This window comes from Mus musculus, chromosome 1, assembly GCF_000001635.26.
Source record: "Mus musculus strain C57BL/6J chromosome 1, GRCm38.p6 C57BL/6J".
In the NCBI taxonomy this organism is placed as follows: Eukaryota; Metazoa; Chordata; class Mammalia; order Rodentia; family Muridae; genus Mus; species Mus musculus.
This window is the reverse complement of record NC_000067.6, coordinates 86,188,474-86,205,738: the sequence shown is the minus strand read 5'-3', so window position 1 is coordinate 86,205,738 and position 17,265 is coordinate 86,188,474. Positions and strand designations below refer to the sequence as shown.

Sequence of the window (17,265 nt, the reverse complement as noted above, 5' to 3'; positions counted from 1 at the left end):
AGAGAGTGTAGACCATTGAGGAATAGTCTGGAAGAGAGGAAAGGCTGACAGGTGTCCTGGAGACAAGGACAGAGTGCTTCAAAGAGGACTGAGAGATCATGGCAGCTCCTGTGGGGCCAATCAGACACCGGGCTCCAACTACAGTCACCAACCACAGTCTGCCTTAGTCCTTGGTTGCCAGAAGGGCTACCTGTTCTCTCTCTGTCCCATGCAGTGGTCTCTTCCCAGCTTCCATCCCACGAGGGTAAGTTAGGGGCTCTCTGTCTTTAGGAGACAGTCACGTGCTCAGTCCCAACACATGTAGACCACAATGTAACCACAATGGCTACTGAGAGCTTAGGAACAGCCAGAGACAAAGAATTCGTTCCAACTCTTTTCTTGCAGAGGCAATTCTGTGATCTGCTCATATCTTTATAGATCACTTGAATTCAACTGATGCTTGTTCTTACATCCCCGGCTTAGTTAGCACGTGGAAAGCAAATATCTCAGCCCCTGTGTAGTTAGGGACTGCTCAGACACCTCACAGCAAACACTCCAGTGAAAAATCTCACATATATTTTTTAAAACCACATATAGTAGGTAATGTTTAATCTAAATTATAGAAATGAAAAGGCATAAAAAATAACAGTATTCTTTGGGTGTGGTGGCACATGCCACCGTGTAACCCTAGCACTCAGGAAGCCAAGGCAGGAGGGCCAAGGGCTCCAGCCTGCCCTGGGCTAGAGTGAGACCCTGCCTCCAAAAATAACCAGCACAACCTGGTGTTTCATCCCAAACCAATGGCCTGGCACCTCAGATAACCCTGGACGAACATGGGGTTGGGAAGGGTGACAGGGACTCACTCCTCGCCACTCAGATGCTTCAGAGGCACAGTGTGCTAAGCAGAAAAGTCAGGCACTTAGCCCAGCTACAGTTAGAGTACACAGTGCAAACAAAGGCCAAGTCTACCTTAGTGGGAATGCTCAAGACCAGAAATGTTTGGAAATTTTAGATTTTAGAATATCTGCATACATATAACAAGATAGATATCTGAGGGGTGGGATCCAGGTCTAAAGAAAATTAATTTATGTTTTGGTTTCACATACTTTCAATATGTAGCCTCGTGATGATTTACATACTGTATCTATATTACATAATATGCAATACAGATACATATACACTTAGTTAGGTGTTATTCCTGAGACAGTCTCACTGTAGAGCCCACACTGGCCTCAGGCTTACGATCCTCCTGCTTCTGTCTGCTGAATGCTGGGACCATGTATGACCCTACCTGGCTACACAACATTTTTAACAGTTTTGTGGGTAAACTATTTCATGGTGTGAATTTTCCATCTATGGCTTCATGTCTGTGCTCAAAAAGTTTCTAATTTTGAAGCATGTTAGATCCTGCACTTTTTTAGTTGATTGGAATTTGTTATTGATTATACTCATCATTGATTCTCTTCTCATGTATACATTTTAGATGATACACAGGCTTTACAGATTTATTTTAATTTTTATGTGTGTGCCAGCCACATGAGTGCAGATGCCCCCAGAGGCCAGAAGAGGGAGTTGGAGTTATGTGTGTGTATGAGCTGTCCAATGTGTGTGATGGGAACTGAACCTGGACCCTCAAGAAGAGGATCAAGTATTCTGAACGGCTGAGCCATTTCTCTTGCCCCTGTAGTCTGGACTTTCTGTGTTAGGGATGCTCAGCTTGCCCCAGTTGAGATGACATTATCAGAGTGAGAAGAGACAATTTAATATGGCCAGACTTCTCACTGGACTTAGACTGTATTAGTGCTGGGATGTGGCTTAGTGGCAGAATGCTTTCTTAAGTCAATAAAGCCACATTAATTTCATCCCTGGTAGTCTGGGGAACAGGAGAGAGAGAGGGAGGGAAAGGGGGAGAGGTTTTAATTTCTGGTGTTAGATACTGCAGCACAGGTGTGGAAAGATCTGGAAGCAAACAGAGGATGGGCGCGCCCCTGGTTGTATGACTCTAGGCAGAAACGTCTACTCCCAAGTCATTGGTAGGGAAATGGACACAACTATAGTCAGTCCTTCAGTCCTTCAGGAGCCTCTGAGCAGTTTAAATAGGAGGAAGTACCTGTCCCAGTACCAGAAAGAGCAGTAGGTGCACATACTGTGTGCATGTACATGTACACAGAATGTATGTGGAAGCCAGGAGGTAACTCCCAGGACCTAGCTCTTGTCTACCATTCTGGTTCTGGAATAGAACTCAGGTTGTCAGGCTTGGTGGCAGGTGCCTTTACCCACTGAGGGAGGCATCCTGACACCCCCAAGTACAGTTAGTTTTAATGTGGAAGGCAATTTAGTTCCATTGTTGGGTGTGTTTATATAGACTGTTCTTAAATGAGTCATGTCTTGTTTAACTATTGACATGATTTTAGATAAACAACTAAAGATTTAGTAATTCTCTTTTAAAAAAATAAACAAACAAAACCAGTGGGCAGAATGTTCTTGTGGTCTCCTGTGTTCTGAGTGTGGAACACATTTAATCCCTCACCACAGAATTCAGTATGTACACAGCTACTCTGGTTTCACACGGCATCAGAAAAAAAGGCCAAAGCTTTAGTGGTTTTGCCCGTCAGCTTTAGAAACAACTATCTTCTCAGCATCGGACGCTCATCACCCGGCCGCTGTTGCCGAGCTTCTAATATAAGCACAGATGGAAACAAAGCAAGGAAAACCCTTCTTCCCAGTCATTGTGGTGCACGGCAGTTTTAGAAGCTGCCAAGAAACACCTCCAACATTACAAAAATAAGCCTGCTAGAGTTTCCCCAACACTGGGTTTTTACCATTTACAGTTTTTACCATTTCCTCATGAGATTCTGAGGAAAGCAATAGATCCTCCCTCGAGAAAAACCACAAGTGGATCTTTATGTCCAGTTTTGAGGAATCTGCCCTGGAGGAAGTGGAAGTAGCCCTCTCCCCAGAGTACTGACTCATGGTCCTGGGAGGATACTGTGAACTGCTCAGGGCTTTTTCTTCTTCTTCTTCTTCTTTTCTGTGAGACAAGGTCTCACAAGGTCTCATACAAGCCAGGCTGTTCTCAAACTCACTATGTAGTTCAGAATGGTCTCAAATTTGTGGTGATCCCCCTGCCTCAGCCTCTCAAGTACTAAGACTGCATTCGTGCCCCGTCATGCCCAGCTTATGACATCCTCTTACCATGGCTCTGGCCTCCTCTCGAATGGACGGGATGGAGAGGATGCTGTACAGGGCTCCATTCACATACGGCTGGATCTTAAAGGGGAGCAAAAAGAGACGTCATTTGCAAGTTTTCCAACAGTATACAACTCAATTCTCAGAAGTTAGATTTAAGAACAGTCGAGGTAAGGGGAGAGTTGGTATCCTACCCTTCAGAACCCAGAATGTACATTCACATGTTTAGAAACAACTGTCCTCTCAACATTGGCCACCTCCATGTGTGACGCTGCAATGGAAGCCAAACCTAAACCCACCCCTGTCTCTCCGCCTCCTTCCTGCTGTGTGCCACTGATTGACTGACACGATTTCCAGCATCCTGGTCACTCAGAGCAGAAACTCGGCAGTCACCCCGGAGTCTGCTCTTTACTCCCAGAGTTTGCTTGCTGAGCATTATTGCTAAGAGCCCTTGATTTCCCACACTGGCTGCTACTGTCCTTGGATGAGAGTGACATAGCTGAGGATACACTGTCTCTAAGCCAGACCCACGTCTAAAGCTTGTCCTGTGATCCAATCACTGTAGAGCTGCGCCGTCTTGCCTGTTTGATTTGACAAGAGCCTCTTTTCCATATCCCAAAAAATATTAGCTGCAGACAAATATGTGCATCTGCTCCTGATGGCTCTGGGTCTCATCTTTCAAGACCAGGGCTACCTCACACAGGGTACATAGGTGTAACCTTTGTCTGTTGCAGCTAACACTCTTCCAGCTTCTAACATACACACATGTATTTGTATTCTTTCTTTCTTCCTTCTGAGACATGTTTGCTTCAGCTTGAAAAGATAAGAGCGATGATGACCCTGAACTTCTGACTCTCCTGCCTCCACCTCCCAAGTCCTAACCTACAGGACACTATACCTGGTTTATGTTGCATTGGAGAGTAAAGGCAGAGCTTTATGAATACTAGACAAGGACTCTATTGCTCTTAAGCAAATGCACTGGCAGCAGCTGGTGACAAGAATTGACTCCTTTGATCTAAGCCATTTGCATTTCTTTAAGTCAGGGAAAGAATGTGATTCAGCACTCACCTGCCTGAATTGAATACAATGAAGAAGAGTCTCAGAGAGCAATCAAGCCAGGACTGAAGTAGTGAAAAACTCTCTGGCTGTTGTAGTGGGAAATATGTAGTGGGCCCAGCATGAACTGTCATGGCCATCTAATATCTACCTGCTGAAGATGCCAGTGTCAGGCAGGTGATGCAGCTGTGGAGATGCAGCTGCATGTGAAATGAACTAGACCAGAGCTGCCTGCTTGGAGTGGGGACAGATGCATGGCCTTCTAATGCTCCTCTTGACCCAAGGGTCCTGCCAAGCATGTCTGCTGAAAGAGGCCCCGTGGCAGATCTGTCAAGACATGTCTAACTGTGGTTGAGGCTTCAGCTGCTGGTGCAAAGGGATGCTATCGTCCCAGCACTCTGAAGGCCGAGGCAGGAGAATCAAAAGATTGAGGCCAGCCTTCGATACACAGAGGGTTCTGGCCAGGCTGGGCTACTGTAAGATGCCATGTTTTCTGCAAAGACATTTGTAAAAAGGAAGTGAGAGATGAATCACCTGTACCGATTCAGTGAATACCTATTGTGAATTTGTTGTCCTATATATTTTAAAATAGCTAGACAATAATACCAGCTGTGGTAGTAATCGGGTTATTCTGGAGGGCAACCTGAGCCCTGCATTTGCTATGAGCTGGCAGCCCTGAGGGCCACATATCCCATGGAAGCTCAGTATAGGGTTTCATAGGATAACTGTTGTAGTGGAGCTGAAAGCAATCAAAGTCCTGCCCAAGAGAAATAAGATATGTACCAGGGCACGGTGTAAGCCAGGGAGTGCTGCAGTAGAGAAGCTGAGGAGACTCATGAAGCAATAGAGAACGGCCCCGAGATGCCAGGGGACAGCTATCAACAAATGAGCTCTAGGTTGCAATGTCTCTTATGCAAATTAAGCTTACACAAACATACCATCAGAGCTACTTTGAAGACACAAGTAACCACAGACAGACATCGAACAGCAGAGGACACAAGTGTAAGAATCCAGCCAGGATACATGATACCAGAAAGTAAGGCAGGACAAGGACCTGGCGAGTTCAGTGGGAGCAGAGCTCCAGAAAATGAGGCATGAAATGTTAGAAACTGTACAAGATGTAAGTCATTTACAAAAATGGCCAGAGGAGGGGTTGGGAGATGGCTCAGAGTGGGTAAGATGCTTGCTGTGCAGGCAGAAGGCCCTGAGCTCAGAGCATAGCATTCATGTAAATCCCAGCACTGGGGAGGCAGAGACTGGGGATCATCAGGGCTGCCAGACTAGCAGAACACGAGAGCTCGGGGCTCTCATGGCTCTTGCCTTAGGAAATGAAGTGGAAAGCAATCTAGGAAGATACCCAACATCAAAATCAGGCCTTCGTGAACACCCACACACATGTAAACTTATCCACACACGCACACACATAATGCATGCACGCATGCAAAAGACCCTCAAATCTAGGAAGAAATATATGCCTAATGCAGCAACTGCCCAAAGCCAGCCTCTTGCATAAGAGGTCAGCCTCTCGCATAAGAGGTCATGAGCACCCAGGTCACCATTACAGTCCCCCATTCCACCACAGGGCCAGCAGCCTGAGTACCTCATGGTTTTCGTGTCCAAGGAGATCCGAAAGAACTTTCAGCATGAGCCCTGCCACCTTAGCACACATGTTCTTTCCTGTGGGAAGCAAGGCAACATAAAATGCATGTCAGACAGGTTAGCACCAACCATGTGTGACCTTGAGCTGGTCACTTATGTCACTCTGAGGCCTCCGTTCTCTCCTTTTTAAAGTGGATTATTATGCTGGTGGGTTCGGTGGTGATTCGTGCTTATAATCCAGGGAGGCAGAGGCAGGAGGATCTCTGTGAACTGGGGGGCCAGCCCAATCTACATAGGGAGCTCCAGGACAGTCAGGGTTACATAGAAAGACCCAGTCTCAAACAAACAAACTAAAATAGATTATTAGCATCTGCTCCAAAGGGAGGTACAGAATTAAGTAAGCCCACATAAACCCCAAGAACTCAGAAGCTGGTAGTGGCCTTGGCGACAGTCAGGGTATGACGGGCTATGTGGCCATTCTGTATCACCAAACTGCAAGCAAGTTGATGACAGGAAAAGGTGGTGGGTATCTGAGGAGCATGCTGAGAGCTGGGGCTTCCACACAGGCTGTTCCTAGAGCAGAAGACTGAGCAATGGTCGCTCACTCGGTGAACAGCACGTGCTTGCTTGGAGCACGAGGCCCTGCAGGTGGGGAACAGCTGGCAAGCAGCTGAGCCAGCTGGCTTCTTGCCCTCCTTTCCCACAGACCCCAGGGGATGCAGACAGCCCAGCTGGACCAAGCACACCTTCTAAGGTGTCTCATATGGCAGGTGACAGTGTCTGAGAGGGCTGACATGTGTAAACAGAAGCTAAACTCCCATCTCCATTGAGTAGATAAGTATTTGGGGTTGTTTGTGGGGGCGAAGGGTTGTGTTTGCTTTTGTTTTTGAGACAAAATCTCACACAGCCTAAGCAGCCTCCAACTTGTAGTACAGCCAAGGATGATTTTAAATTTCCCATCTACCTGCCTCTGCCTTCTGAGTGCTGGGGTTAGAGCAGCACTGCCATGCCTAGTGTGGAGCTGGGAATTGTGCGTGCCAGGCAAGCATTCTACCAACTGAGCTCTGTTCCCAATGGGCGAGAAGCAGCTTGTGGTGCCCATGTGAACCTCCATCTCCAGGAGATGGAGAATAATGAGTAGGCAACCTGCCACCAACTTAATCCCAGAGGCTGCTGGGAGCACACCTCTGTCTTCAGTGGCAGGGATCACAACTCTTAACTTCTTATGTTTGAGAAGTACAATCAAGATGAGACAAGATGTGAATGGATTTCCTTTTCTCTCCAGAAAGGCACTGCATACATGCAAAACTGCATATATATTCTTTCCATGGTTAACATGGTATGTTGGCTTTAAGGGACTGCTAGCTTCATACCTAGCTAAAAATGTCCGTCCTAATTTCCAGGAGGGAGACAGAAAGCAAGCTCTACTGGGCCCACTGGGAATGTAGATATGTGGGCAGATCTCTGCCCATCTGTCCTCCGTACAAGGACATGTGTATGTGGGCGTGTATGGGTTATTGGGGGGCTGTGGCACCTGCACTGCGGAGGCAGAGGTTCATGAGCAAAGCCACGGAGTACTCCAATGTGTAGTCAGACAGGCAGTCAGGGTCCTTCAGTAGGTCGATCAGCCAGAAGATGAGGCCATCTCGAATCATCGCTGTCTGCAGTGGCCGCCTAAGAGGAAACAACCTTATTAGATGAATTCACAGGCAAGGGACTTTCTATGGAAGAGTAGTCCAGGGTGAAAATGGGATCAAATGAAGCTATGAAAAACAAACTCTGGGGAAGAGCCTATTGTGAAGCCCATTCAACTGGGACAATACAAATTCTCTGCCTTTTAAGGACACAATAGTTTCATGAGAGACTGAGCAGTAAGAAGGCCTCTCGCTTTGAAAACTTCCTTTTCAATATCTAAAGTTAGCAGACTGCTACTTCAAATATGTAGATATTATCAATAGCTTTGGTTTACGTGATCCAGGTAACTGGCCCCAGAAATATTACGTTGAAACAAAATCTATTTGAGGGTGGGAGGCTCACGTGATTCTAAATCTTACATGAGTCCCTGAACTGGACATGCACAAGACAGGTAGAGCTACAGGAAGGATATGGGTTGCCGTCTTGGGCTGGGAATGGGATGGAGAGTGGCAACAATTAGTGGGAGACTTTTGTTCTGTAGTGATAGAAACTCTAAAATTAGGACTGGTGAAATGGCCTGTGGGTAGGGGCACCTGCAGCCAAGCTAGATGACCTGAGTTTGACCCCTGGGACCCACATGATGGAAGGAGAGACTAGATCCCTACAAATAATCCTCTGACCACCACAATACACACACACATAAGTAAGCAAATGGGAAATATGCTCTACAGTTAGGCTGTGATGGCTGCAAGTTTGTGAGAACTCCGCTTGTCCATTGGTGACAGTGACTCTGGGGCTGCAGAGGCGGCTCAGCTGTTAAAGCCCTTGTTGGTTTTACAGAAGATGTCTGTTCAGTTCTCAGGACCCACATCACAGCTCAGAACCGTACGTAACTCCTGCTTTAGGGGGTCAGATGCCCTCTTCTGACCTCTAACATGTGTAACACCAGGCACACACATGTTGCACAAACATAGACGCAGGCAAAACAGTCATATTCATAAAATAAAATGGTTTTATTTTGGAAATAATGTTCCACTCTGTAGCCTTGGCTGGCTGGGACTCACTATGTAGACCATGCTGGCCTCAAACTCATAGAGCTCCCCCTGCCTCTGCCTCTCATTAGAACACCTAAGCTGTTCTAAGACACACTAGAGCTGATACAAAAAGAACATGAAGAGTTGAGAGGGCCCAATGGTTAAGAGCTCAATGCTGCTCTTCCAGAGGACCCAGGTTAAGTTCCCAGAAACCACATGGTAGCTTACAGTCATCTGGAACTCCAGTTACTGGTACCTCCAAGGGTACCAGGCATGCATATACATACATTCGGGCAAAACACTCATACACATAATAACATATATTTGAAAAGAAAATACTTAAAAAAAAAAAAAGCATATGACTTTTAAGTTCCAAGTCATGCCTGGTCCAGACCAAGACTACTACAGAACTATTGGTCACATGAAGCAACTTCACTATGGGGGTTTACCCCTAAGCCAAGCACCTGGCTGGCACTAATGCCCCAATACTAGCTAGAAGAAGGTGCTGGTACATTCACTGTAATGTCTTCCTCCATCCCCACCAGCCTTAAACAGCAGAGCTTAGATTAGAAAGAAATTTCCAGCTGTAGCCTAGAAAGTCATCTAACTTCTCCTAAGTATTAGCAGAAAGATACCATTTGCATCCTACAGCATCATGAAAATTAAGTAATAAGTGAATGGTGGTTCAACAACAATACACACACACACACACACACACACAGGCACACAGGCACACAGACACAGACACACAGACACACCAGCCTGAGCTCAAAGGCAGAGACTCACCAATGTTGTGGTCCTCACCTGAGGCTGAACTTCTGCAAGGCCCCGAGGACATTCTCACGAGTGATGACATCCTTGTCTTCCTCCTTGAGCCTTCCCTCCAGCATCCGCAGCACCTTTGTGTTCTGGGCCAGGTACAGGCGACCTAGTAATGTGCCAGAGATGAAAACAGGAAAGATATAAAGAACTAAATTGATGTGTGCCAAGTCTGCTTTCTAGTAAAGCTCTACACAGGGTACACTAGAAAGCTCTAAGGAAACTATTAAAGTGTATTTTTCTGAGTCAGGTGTAGATGCCTGTAATCGCAGTACTGGGGGAGCCAAGGCAGGACTGCAAGTTTGTGGCCAGGCCAGGACATACATACGGAATCCTGTCTCAGAACAGTTTACTCAATCAATGATAGACTGATAGAATAACCAATAGAAAGCCTTTCTTCCTGTAAGCTGGACATAAGCCATTGTCACAGTGTGAGACATCTAACCCTGAAGGCCCTCCAAGGAGGAAGAGGAATGGAGCTGTGCTGCGAGGCCCTGGCCTTCCCAGAGAGCCAGCCAACAGCTGCTTCTGCCACACTCCACTGTCCCTTTTAGACATGCACGGACCTGATGGAGGTGGAGGCCCTACCTGGGACACCTTAATAAGTATAAAGTCACTACTAACCTTCTGCATTGACAGATATTAATTTTAAACAGGATGATTGGATGAATGGATCTCAGTGCATAAGCTTGCATATGATGGCTTATAATAAATATTTGCCAAATGAACGGAATAATGAATCAAATAAACTTGTTGAGTATCATGTATTCATAACCTGAAAACTCTTTTTACTTGTATTAAAAATTCAGATGGGTGTGATGGCATACACTCCCCAGTGCTCAGAAGGCAGAGGCAGGTGGATCTCTGTGAGCTCAAGGCTTACCTGGTCTACATAGTGAGTTCCAGAACAGCCAGGGCTACACAGAGAGACCCTGTCTAGAAAAACAAACAAATATGCAAAAACAAAACAACAAACTCAAATAAGTAAAAATCTAAGGAAACTATCCTGGGAATGTTTGAGTGAATATATTTGTGAATGGAGGAGTGTGGGTGGCAAGGGATAATATACGTGGAGAACATAGGACAGTTCAGATGTCAGGTCATTCCTTCTACCATATTTTGAAGCAGGGTGTCTCTCTTGTTCTGGCACAGTGCTGTCCCACAAACAATTCTGTCTCCTCCTCCCATCTCACCCTAGGAATGCTGGGATCCACATCTGGCATGTTAGTGGGTTCTAGGGATCCAAACCAGGTCACCAGGCATGAGCCAGAGCTTTCACTAGCTGAGCTGTTTCACCTGCTAATAGCTCTTTGTTGAGGTTTGGTCTTTTACTATGTACTGTAATGCTAAGTGCAGGCCCCCAAGACCAGAGATGAGAGTCCGCAATTAGATGCAAGTGATGCTATGTCACCTTGCCCCCAAGTTATTTTTGGTTGGTAAATAAAGATGCCTACTGCCTATAGCTGGGCAGAATTGAGATAGACGGTGCTTGGTGTTCCCACCAGGTACAATGTTTTATTATTTCTGAAAATTTCAAGTCCTTTGAAGACCGAAGGAAATGGTTCAGTGCTTGCTAGAATAAGCTTTACTTGTTTCACCAAACATATATTGGCAAGTAGGATAATAAAAAAATAGTATTACAGCTGGGCATGGTGGCGCACGCCTTTAATCCCAGCACTCAGGAGGCAGAGGCGGGCGGATTTCTGAGTTCCAGGCCAGCCTGGTCTACAAAGTGAGTTCCAGGACAGCCAGGGCTACACAGAGAAACCCTGTCTCGAAAAACAAACAAAACAAAACAAAACAAAATAGTATTACCTATCATACAATTAAAAATATTTAAATAAAAGATATAAAATCTTTTGTATTATAAAATAAACTCCAAAGGCAAGAAAATCTGCTCTGACAGATACTCAGGCATAAGAACTAATTTTCACAAGATATGTTAGAAATAAAATGGGGGGACTTGGGCCACTTTAAGCAGTACTAGGAAACATTCATTTTACAGGGACGCCAGGTTGCTTTGCCAGGACTGCTCTGCTTAGAGGAAAACATCGTCTCACCTTCAGCCAGTGACGCCAGGGCATTGATGAGCCTGGCCATGTACTGCCGCACAGCCTCGCTCTTGGAGTGCAGCAGCTGCAGCACACTCCTCTGCAGGGAACAACCGTGAGAGACAAAAAGTGAGGTCAGGAGTGGGGAAGTGAAAGATGCCCCTCTGCCTGGTTTGACGAGGGAAACAGGCTACACCACACAGATCCCCTGCAACTAGAACAGCAGGGCACATGTGGCTACTATTGCTGATGGCTTTCCAGATGAGAGAAACACACCTTTAATTCAGACCCTGTCAAACACACCAGGACTATAGTAAATGGATTTATTTTTAAAGACACAAATTCTGAAGACTTGATTAAAGACCCTGAGAAAAGCTAATTAAGCATAGTTCTAGACCCTGAGATAAATCACAGGACAGTCTGGGCAAGGACAAATCCCCTGAGTTCTGTCACTTATTTTTCAAAAAGTGAAGAGCTAGGGACAAAGCCAGGGACAGTACAGACAGACAAACAGAAGACAGAAACAAAATGACTAGATTGCATTATGCTATTTCTGTGGCCTCAAAGCACAGGGTCAGAGAGGGGGTATTAGCCTAAGAGGGTATCTCAGCCTTGGGCACACCAGGTCCAAACCAGCAGGATGCTACCCAAACGCAGACAGGAAGTCACAGTGAAAGTGCATGCCTGTCACCCCAGTGCCTGGGAGGCAGAGGCAGGACAATCTCCAGTTTGAAGCCAGCCTAGGCTATAGTGAAATACTCTCAAAAACCAACGGCAACAAGGCTGGAGGGATAGCTCAGCAGCTAAGAGCACTTGCTGTTCTTGCAGAGGACCCATATTCCAGCTATCAACCATGAATAACTTCAATTCCAGGGGATCCAATGCCCTCTTCTAACCTCAGACATAGCATCACATGGTGCACTTAAGTACAAGCAGGCAAACATTCACACACAGACACACACACAATCTAAAAACAACAACAACAACAAAAAACAGTAGCTGCAATGTAACTTAGAAGAAGAATATTTAAAAAAAAAAAACCCTGTGTTCAGAAAGGAGGGCATGGGGAAGTAGAGGAAGAGAAGGAGGCTGGAGAGAGCATCAGTTCAGGAGAGATGAGCCAGGAAGAGTCAACAGAAGTTTGGAGAAGCAAGGCTCCTGAATGGTGGCCTCTACGTGTTACAGAGGACTCCGACTGAACCAGGCTGAGTGAAAGGGCCACATGCCACCCCCAAGATGCCAACTGTCCTTGTACCATCTTTAGGCAAACTTCCACTGAAGCATAACAGTACAGACACCTTACAGGTCACCAGGGCACAGCCAGAAGAGTGTTCACAGTGAGTATGTACTGCAGAAGTGACATTTCAACAGCCCAGAGGACAACCTTCCAAACAGCTCTCTCTCGTGGCTCCTGACATCCTTGGATTTTGTTTTTGCTTGTGTGTGTGCGCGAGACTGCACAAATGCACTCATGTGGAGCCCAGAGGTGACTTCACCAATCACTCCTCAGCTTATCTTTAGGGACAGGGTCTCTCATGGAGCCCGAAACCCTGATTTGGTGGCCTGGCTGGCCAGCAAGCCCCAGGGATCCCTTGTCTCTGCCTCCCCTGCACTGGGACAGGAACATGTCACAGCACCCAGCCAGGTTGCCTGCCTGCCTGCCTTCTTTCTATCATGGGCACTGGAATCCATGTTTGCATTGAACCTCAACTGACCTACCTTTCCCCTAGCCCCATCTCAGTCTGTTCTTAAAAAAACTGAGATTCAGGGAGAGGTAGATGGGAGGGAAAAAAACAACAACGGAGATTGGCAAAAGTAAAATATTTATTTTATTACAGTGCGGTGCTTCCAGATCAGGCTGCCCTCTGGGAGCCTATGAGGATTATCCCCATTTTGAGCGTGGGCAGGCCAGCTCCTGAACAGGAGGTCCCGTGCTCCCGTGCTCCGAGAGTGACGAGGCAGAGCTGACCACAAGCATGCATCCTTTTCTCTCTGTGGACGTGACTGTTTCTTATATTTTTGGTTATGAGCCTGACCTGTAACAATTGAGCCATCTTTCCAGCTCAAGGTAGGTTTTGTTTTGTTTTGAGACAGGATCTTGCTATGTAGCCCTGGCTGCCCTGGAGCTCTCTTTGTAGACCAGGCTGGCCTCAACTTGAGATTCAATTGCCTCTGCCTCTCGAATGCTGGGATTAAAGCTGGGCGCTGCCACTGTCTATTGTAAAATCTTTTTTTAAAACATTTATTTATTTATTTTATGTAAGTACACTGTAGCTGTCTTCAGACATCCCAGAAGAAGGTGTCAGATCTCATTACAGATGGTTGTGAGCCACCTGTGGTTGCTGGGAACTGAACTCAGGACCTTCAGAAGAGCAGTCAGTGCTCTTACCCACTGAACCAGCTCTCTGGCCCCCTATTGTAAAATCTTAATGAGACCTTCAGATTAGCAATGCCACATCCTAAATTTGAGAATTACTAAGAGAGAAATTATTAGCCAGACAGCTCAGTTTCCCCTCTGATCAGGCCAATCCACTTTGGAGTCATGGTAACCCAGGATCAGCCTTACCAAGGAGTCATCCCACTCTGCAAGTTCTTTGCTAATTTCAGAGAATTCTAAACCATTCCCTCTTAAAAGAAACAAGAAAATAAATAGATAAATAACTAAATAACTAGAAAGAAAACAGCGCTGGGGATGATCTCAGTTGGTAGGGTTCTTGTCTAGTAGAGTATTTGCGAAGCCCTGACTTCCATCCCCAGCACCATATATAAGCCAGGCCCAGGCAACACGCCTCCAATGCCAGCCTTCGGGGTTGTAGATGAAGGAAGATCAGAAGGTCAAATCATCTTCAGCCTTCAGAGTAAATTTGAAGCCAGCCTGGACACTGTGAGACCCTAACACCAATACCAACACCAAAACAAGACACCAAGACACCAAGTAACAGTGGATTTGAAGGAATTACATCCTTCCATGGCTATAGAGATTATAGCATTTGACAAAACTCACTATTGTAACACCAGCTACAAACTCTGAAAATGAAGCATCATTCAAGTGGGAGGAGGGGAATGGGAAAAGGAAAACTAACAGAAAAGAGGCAGAGAGAGCATCAGGCCATCTGGCTTTTTTGGGAATCTTCTCCACGACTGAAGTAGGTCAAGAGGTGAACACAGACCCTCAAGTAGCTGAATAGGAAATGCCGGGCAAGCTCAGGACGTGGACAAGCCTGGAGTCTGCCAAGGGCCTCCCCACCACAAGGCCTGGCTGCCTCTTACTCACCTGGTTATGGCTGTGGCAATCCAAGAGGTCATTGCTGATGTAGGCTTGCAGGACTGTCTCCCTCTGCTCCCCCGGATGGGATGTGGTCAAGCGCTGTAAAGAAAAAGCAGAAGCAACAAATTCCTACCCAGGAAGAACTAGGCCCTAAAAAGTGGGCAGATGATCAAGCAGCAAGGCAGAAGGGGTGTCGTGTGTGTGTGTGTGTGTGTGTGTCTGTGTGTGTTTGTGTGTCTGTGTGTGTATGTGTCTGTGGGGAGGGGAGGGAGTGTTCAGAGAAAACTCTAGTTCAAAGAGTGGGGCTCAGGCTACCTGTAGGACACTCCCAATGACCCTATCCAAGAGGGACAGACGAGCAACAGGTTGGGGAGGCAGATGGGAGAGAGGTTGCCTAGCTGGTTAGAATCTGGGAAGGCATTCAATTTGTTATGCTGCTATATGAATTCATGTAATGTCCATAAGGAAGAAGATTTGGAGGGAAGTATGTGGCTCCACAGCAATCCTCCATGCGACATTTTTGGCACAGTCCTTTAGCAATCCCTCTTCAGTGGTGATCTGGTCAGCTAGCAGCTCCTCCTTCCCTCTGAAGGCCTCTCCTTCCTCCTGTCTTTGTGTCTCCTGGCTCTGACCTGGCCCTTGCCCACGCTGCACATGGCAGTCTGTGTTAGGACAGGAGAAAGCTGTGTACCTGACAAGAGCAAATGTGATTGCTTTTCCAGGAAAATAAACACCTTGTGGTTCAGAATCGGCTTCTGCCTGAGGACAATGTGGTGTGCTTGACACATCCTGGTTTGCAGCATGGGCAAAAGCCAGGCCACAGCCAATAGACACCACAGACAGGAAGAAGGAAAGGCCTTCAGAGGGAGGGAAGAACTATTAACTGACCTGATCACCACAGAAGATGGGGCTGCTAAAGGACTACTTAAAATGTCACTTGGGGAAATTACTATGGAGCCATGAGGGTGCATGGGAACTGGAGAGAAACAAAGGCAAAGCAATCCTTTTCTGATTATCTGATTATTAAAGTTTTCTCCTCTAAGGGAAGCCCTTTCTCAGCAAGAAGCCCAGGGAGTGAATGGACTGCATCCCAGCTGGGTGGCCAAGCAGGGTGAGTGTGGTAACATGAGCAGACCAGGGTGGGCAGTCCTGGTTGATCACTCTCCCTGCCCACCCACCTGGTCAACAGGCCCTTACAAACCAAAGCAGAGACCGCAGGGTTCCCTTGGGTCCCCAGTATCCCTCGTAGTTCCCAATGAGGCCAGGTTAGGATGCTAAGCACCGCTGAGGACTATTTCTACTCAAGGGTAGTGAGGCTACTTGAAGAATTCTGGCCCCAGGGTTCTCTGAACTATGGGGATCCACCAAGGAGCCTGACAGTACTCTGGGGTGAGTTTGAAAGGATTGTTTGGTGAAAGATTCTCAAAGTGTAGTTCAGAGAACTCTGGGCATATAACTTGAAAATGCAGAGGGGTCTGGAATGCTTGAAAACTGACCCAGGCTGCAACCGGTCAACCCAGACTGAGGAGGCATGGGAACCCAGATGAGACTTGTGTTTGTCCTGAGGCCTACCCAGTGTGGCTACTGATCAGTATCTGTTCCCAGGGCTCTCTGGAGTCGTGATTGGCTGGGCCTGCCTACATACTCTAACTAAAATGCAGGCCCCAAGTTGAATACAGCATGTGACCAGGCAGGGGTGGCTGCCACATCACACATGAAGGTGACAGGTGACGTCAGTTGACAACAATATAGAATGTGTCACAGTAAGACTAAGGCCTGTTTCAGGAGCTGATTTTCTTGCTGGGGTTGGGGGAAGGGCCTTACGATGTAGCCTTGGCTGGTCTAGCTCCTGCTGTGTAGAGCAGGCTGGTCCTGAATTTACAGACCTCTAGCTCCCCCTGCCTTCTGTAAACTGGAGTAAAAGGCTGGTGCTCCCACACCTGGCTGGAGCCAGTGAGCAGCTTTTGACCTCAGGTCTTGGTGTTGGCAGGTAGCAGGAAGGGATTTTTAGTACAGGGGTTACGTGATTCCAGCCAAGTTACCAGGTCGCCAATCAAGAAAAGCAGTGTTGGCTTGGCCTCTCTGCTTTTTGTTTTTAACTTCAAGGGGAAGGTACCTACCCAGCGCAGAGCCTGCAACAAGAAGGCTTTCAAGCGGTCACTCCCCCAGATCAAATCCTTCTTCAGCTTCTCATAATCCAGGGAGGGCAGTAGCGGGACATCCTTCAGCTTCCTGCGAAGCACCCAGCACCGCAGCAAGTTCAAAGAGAAGAAAGGGGCAAAGGGCGGGCATGCCATTACATCTCCTGAGCATCAATCAGTCAGGACACCTGCTTAGACCAAAGGATCCTGAAGTGGCCCAACTGCCACCCAACTCAGCTCCCAGAATTCCAGTGTCAGCCAGATCAGCCCTGCCTGTAATGCTGGATGGATTTTATGTAGCTAAATTTAATTCTTCTTAGATTTCAGTGGTATGCAAATTTTCTGTAATAAGCATGAATTACTTACATAATAAGAAAAAAATTACATACTAGGTTTTGTTTTAGTTTCTGTGTTCAAACAGAGTCTCACTGTGTGGCCCAGGCTGACCCTCCCACCTCAGCCTCCCAAGTACAGTGATTATAGGCTGTGTCAGT

The 17,265-nt window shown here is 46.8% G+C and overlaps 1 protein-coding gene across 18 annotated transcripts in view; it reads right to left on the bottom strand.

Annotated features, from left to right (window-relative positions):
* Positions 1–17,265, bottom strand: part of Armc9 (armadillo repeat containing 9) — a 123,556-nt gene that overhangs the window by 72,546 nt on the left and 33,745 nt on the right. For all 18 annotated transcript variants that reach the window (XR_387199.4, XR_001778466.2, XR_387200.4 and 15 more), the window contains exons 11-17: positions 16,751–16,862; positions 14,637–14,729; positions 11,372–11,462; positions 9,297–9,420; positions 7,358–7,497; positions 5,825–5,901; positions 3,175–3,249 (exon numbers count right to left, since the gene is read on the bottom strand). Coding sequence is in view for 13 of the 18 variants with exons in the window: in XM_006529952.4 (XP_006530015.1) it covers positions 3,175–3,249; positions 5,825–5,901; positions 7,358–7,497; positions 9,297–9,420; positions 11,372–11,462; positions 14,637–14,729; positions 16,751–16,862 (712 nt within the window). In the remaining 5 variants the exon portion in view is untranslated. The remainder of the gene's footprint in view (positions 1–3,174; positions 3,250–5,824; positions 5,902–7,357; positions 7,498–9,296; positions 9,421–11,371; positions 11,463–14,636; positions 14,730–16,750; positions 16,863–17,265) is intronic.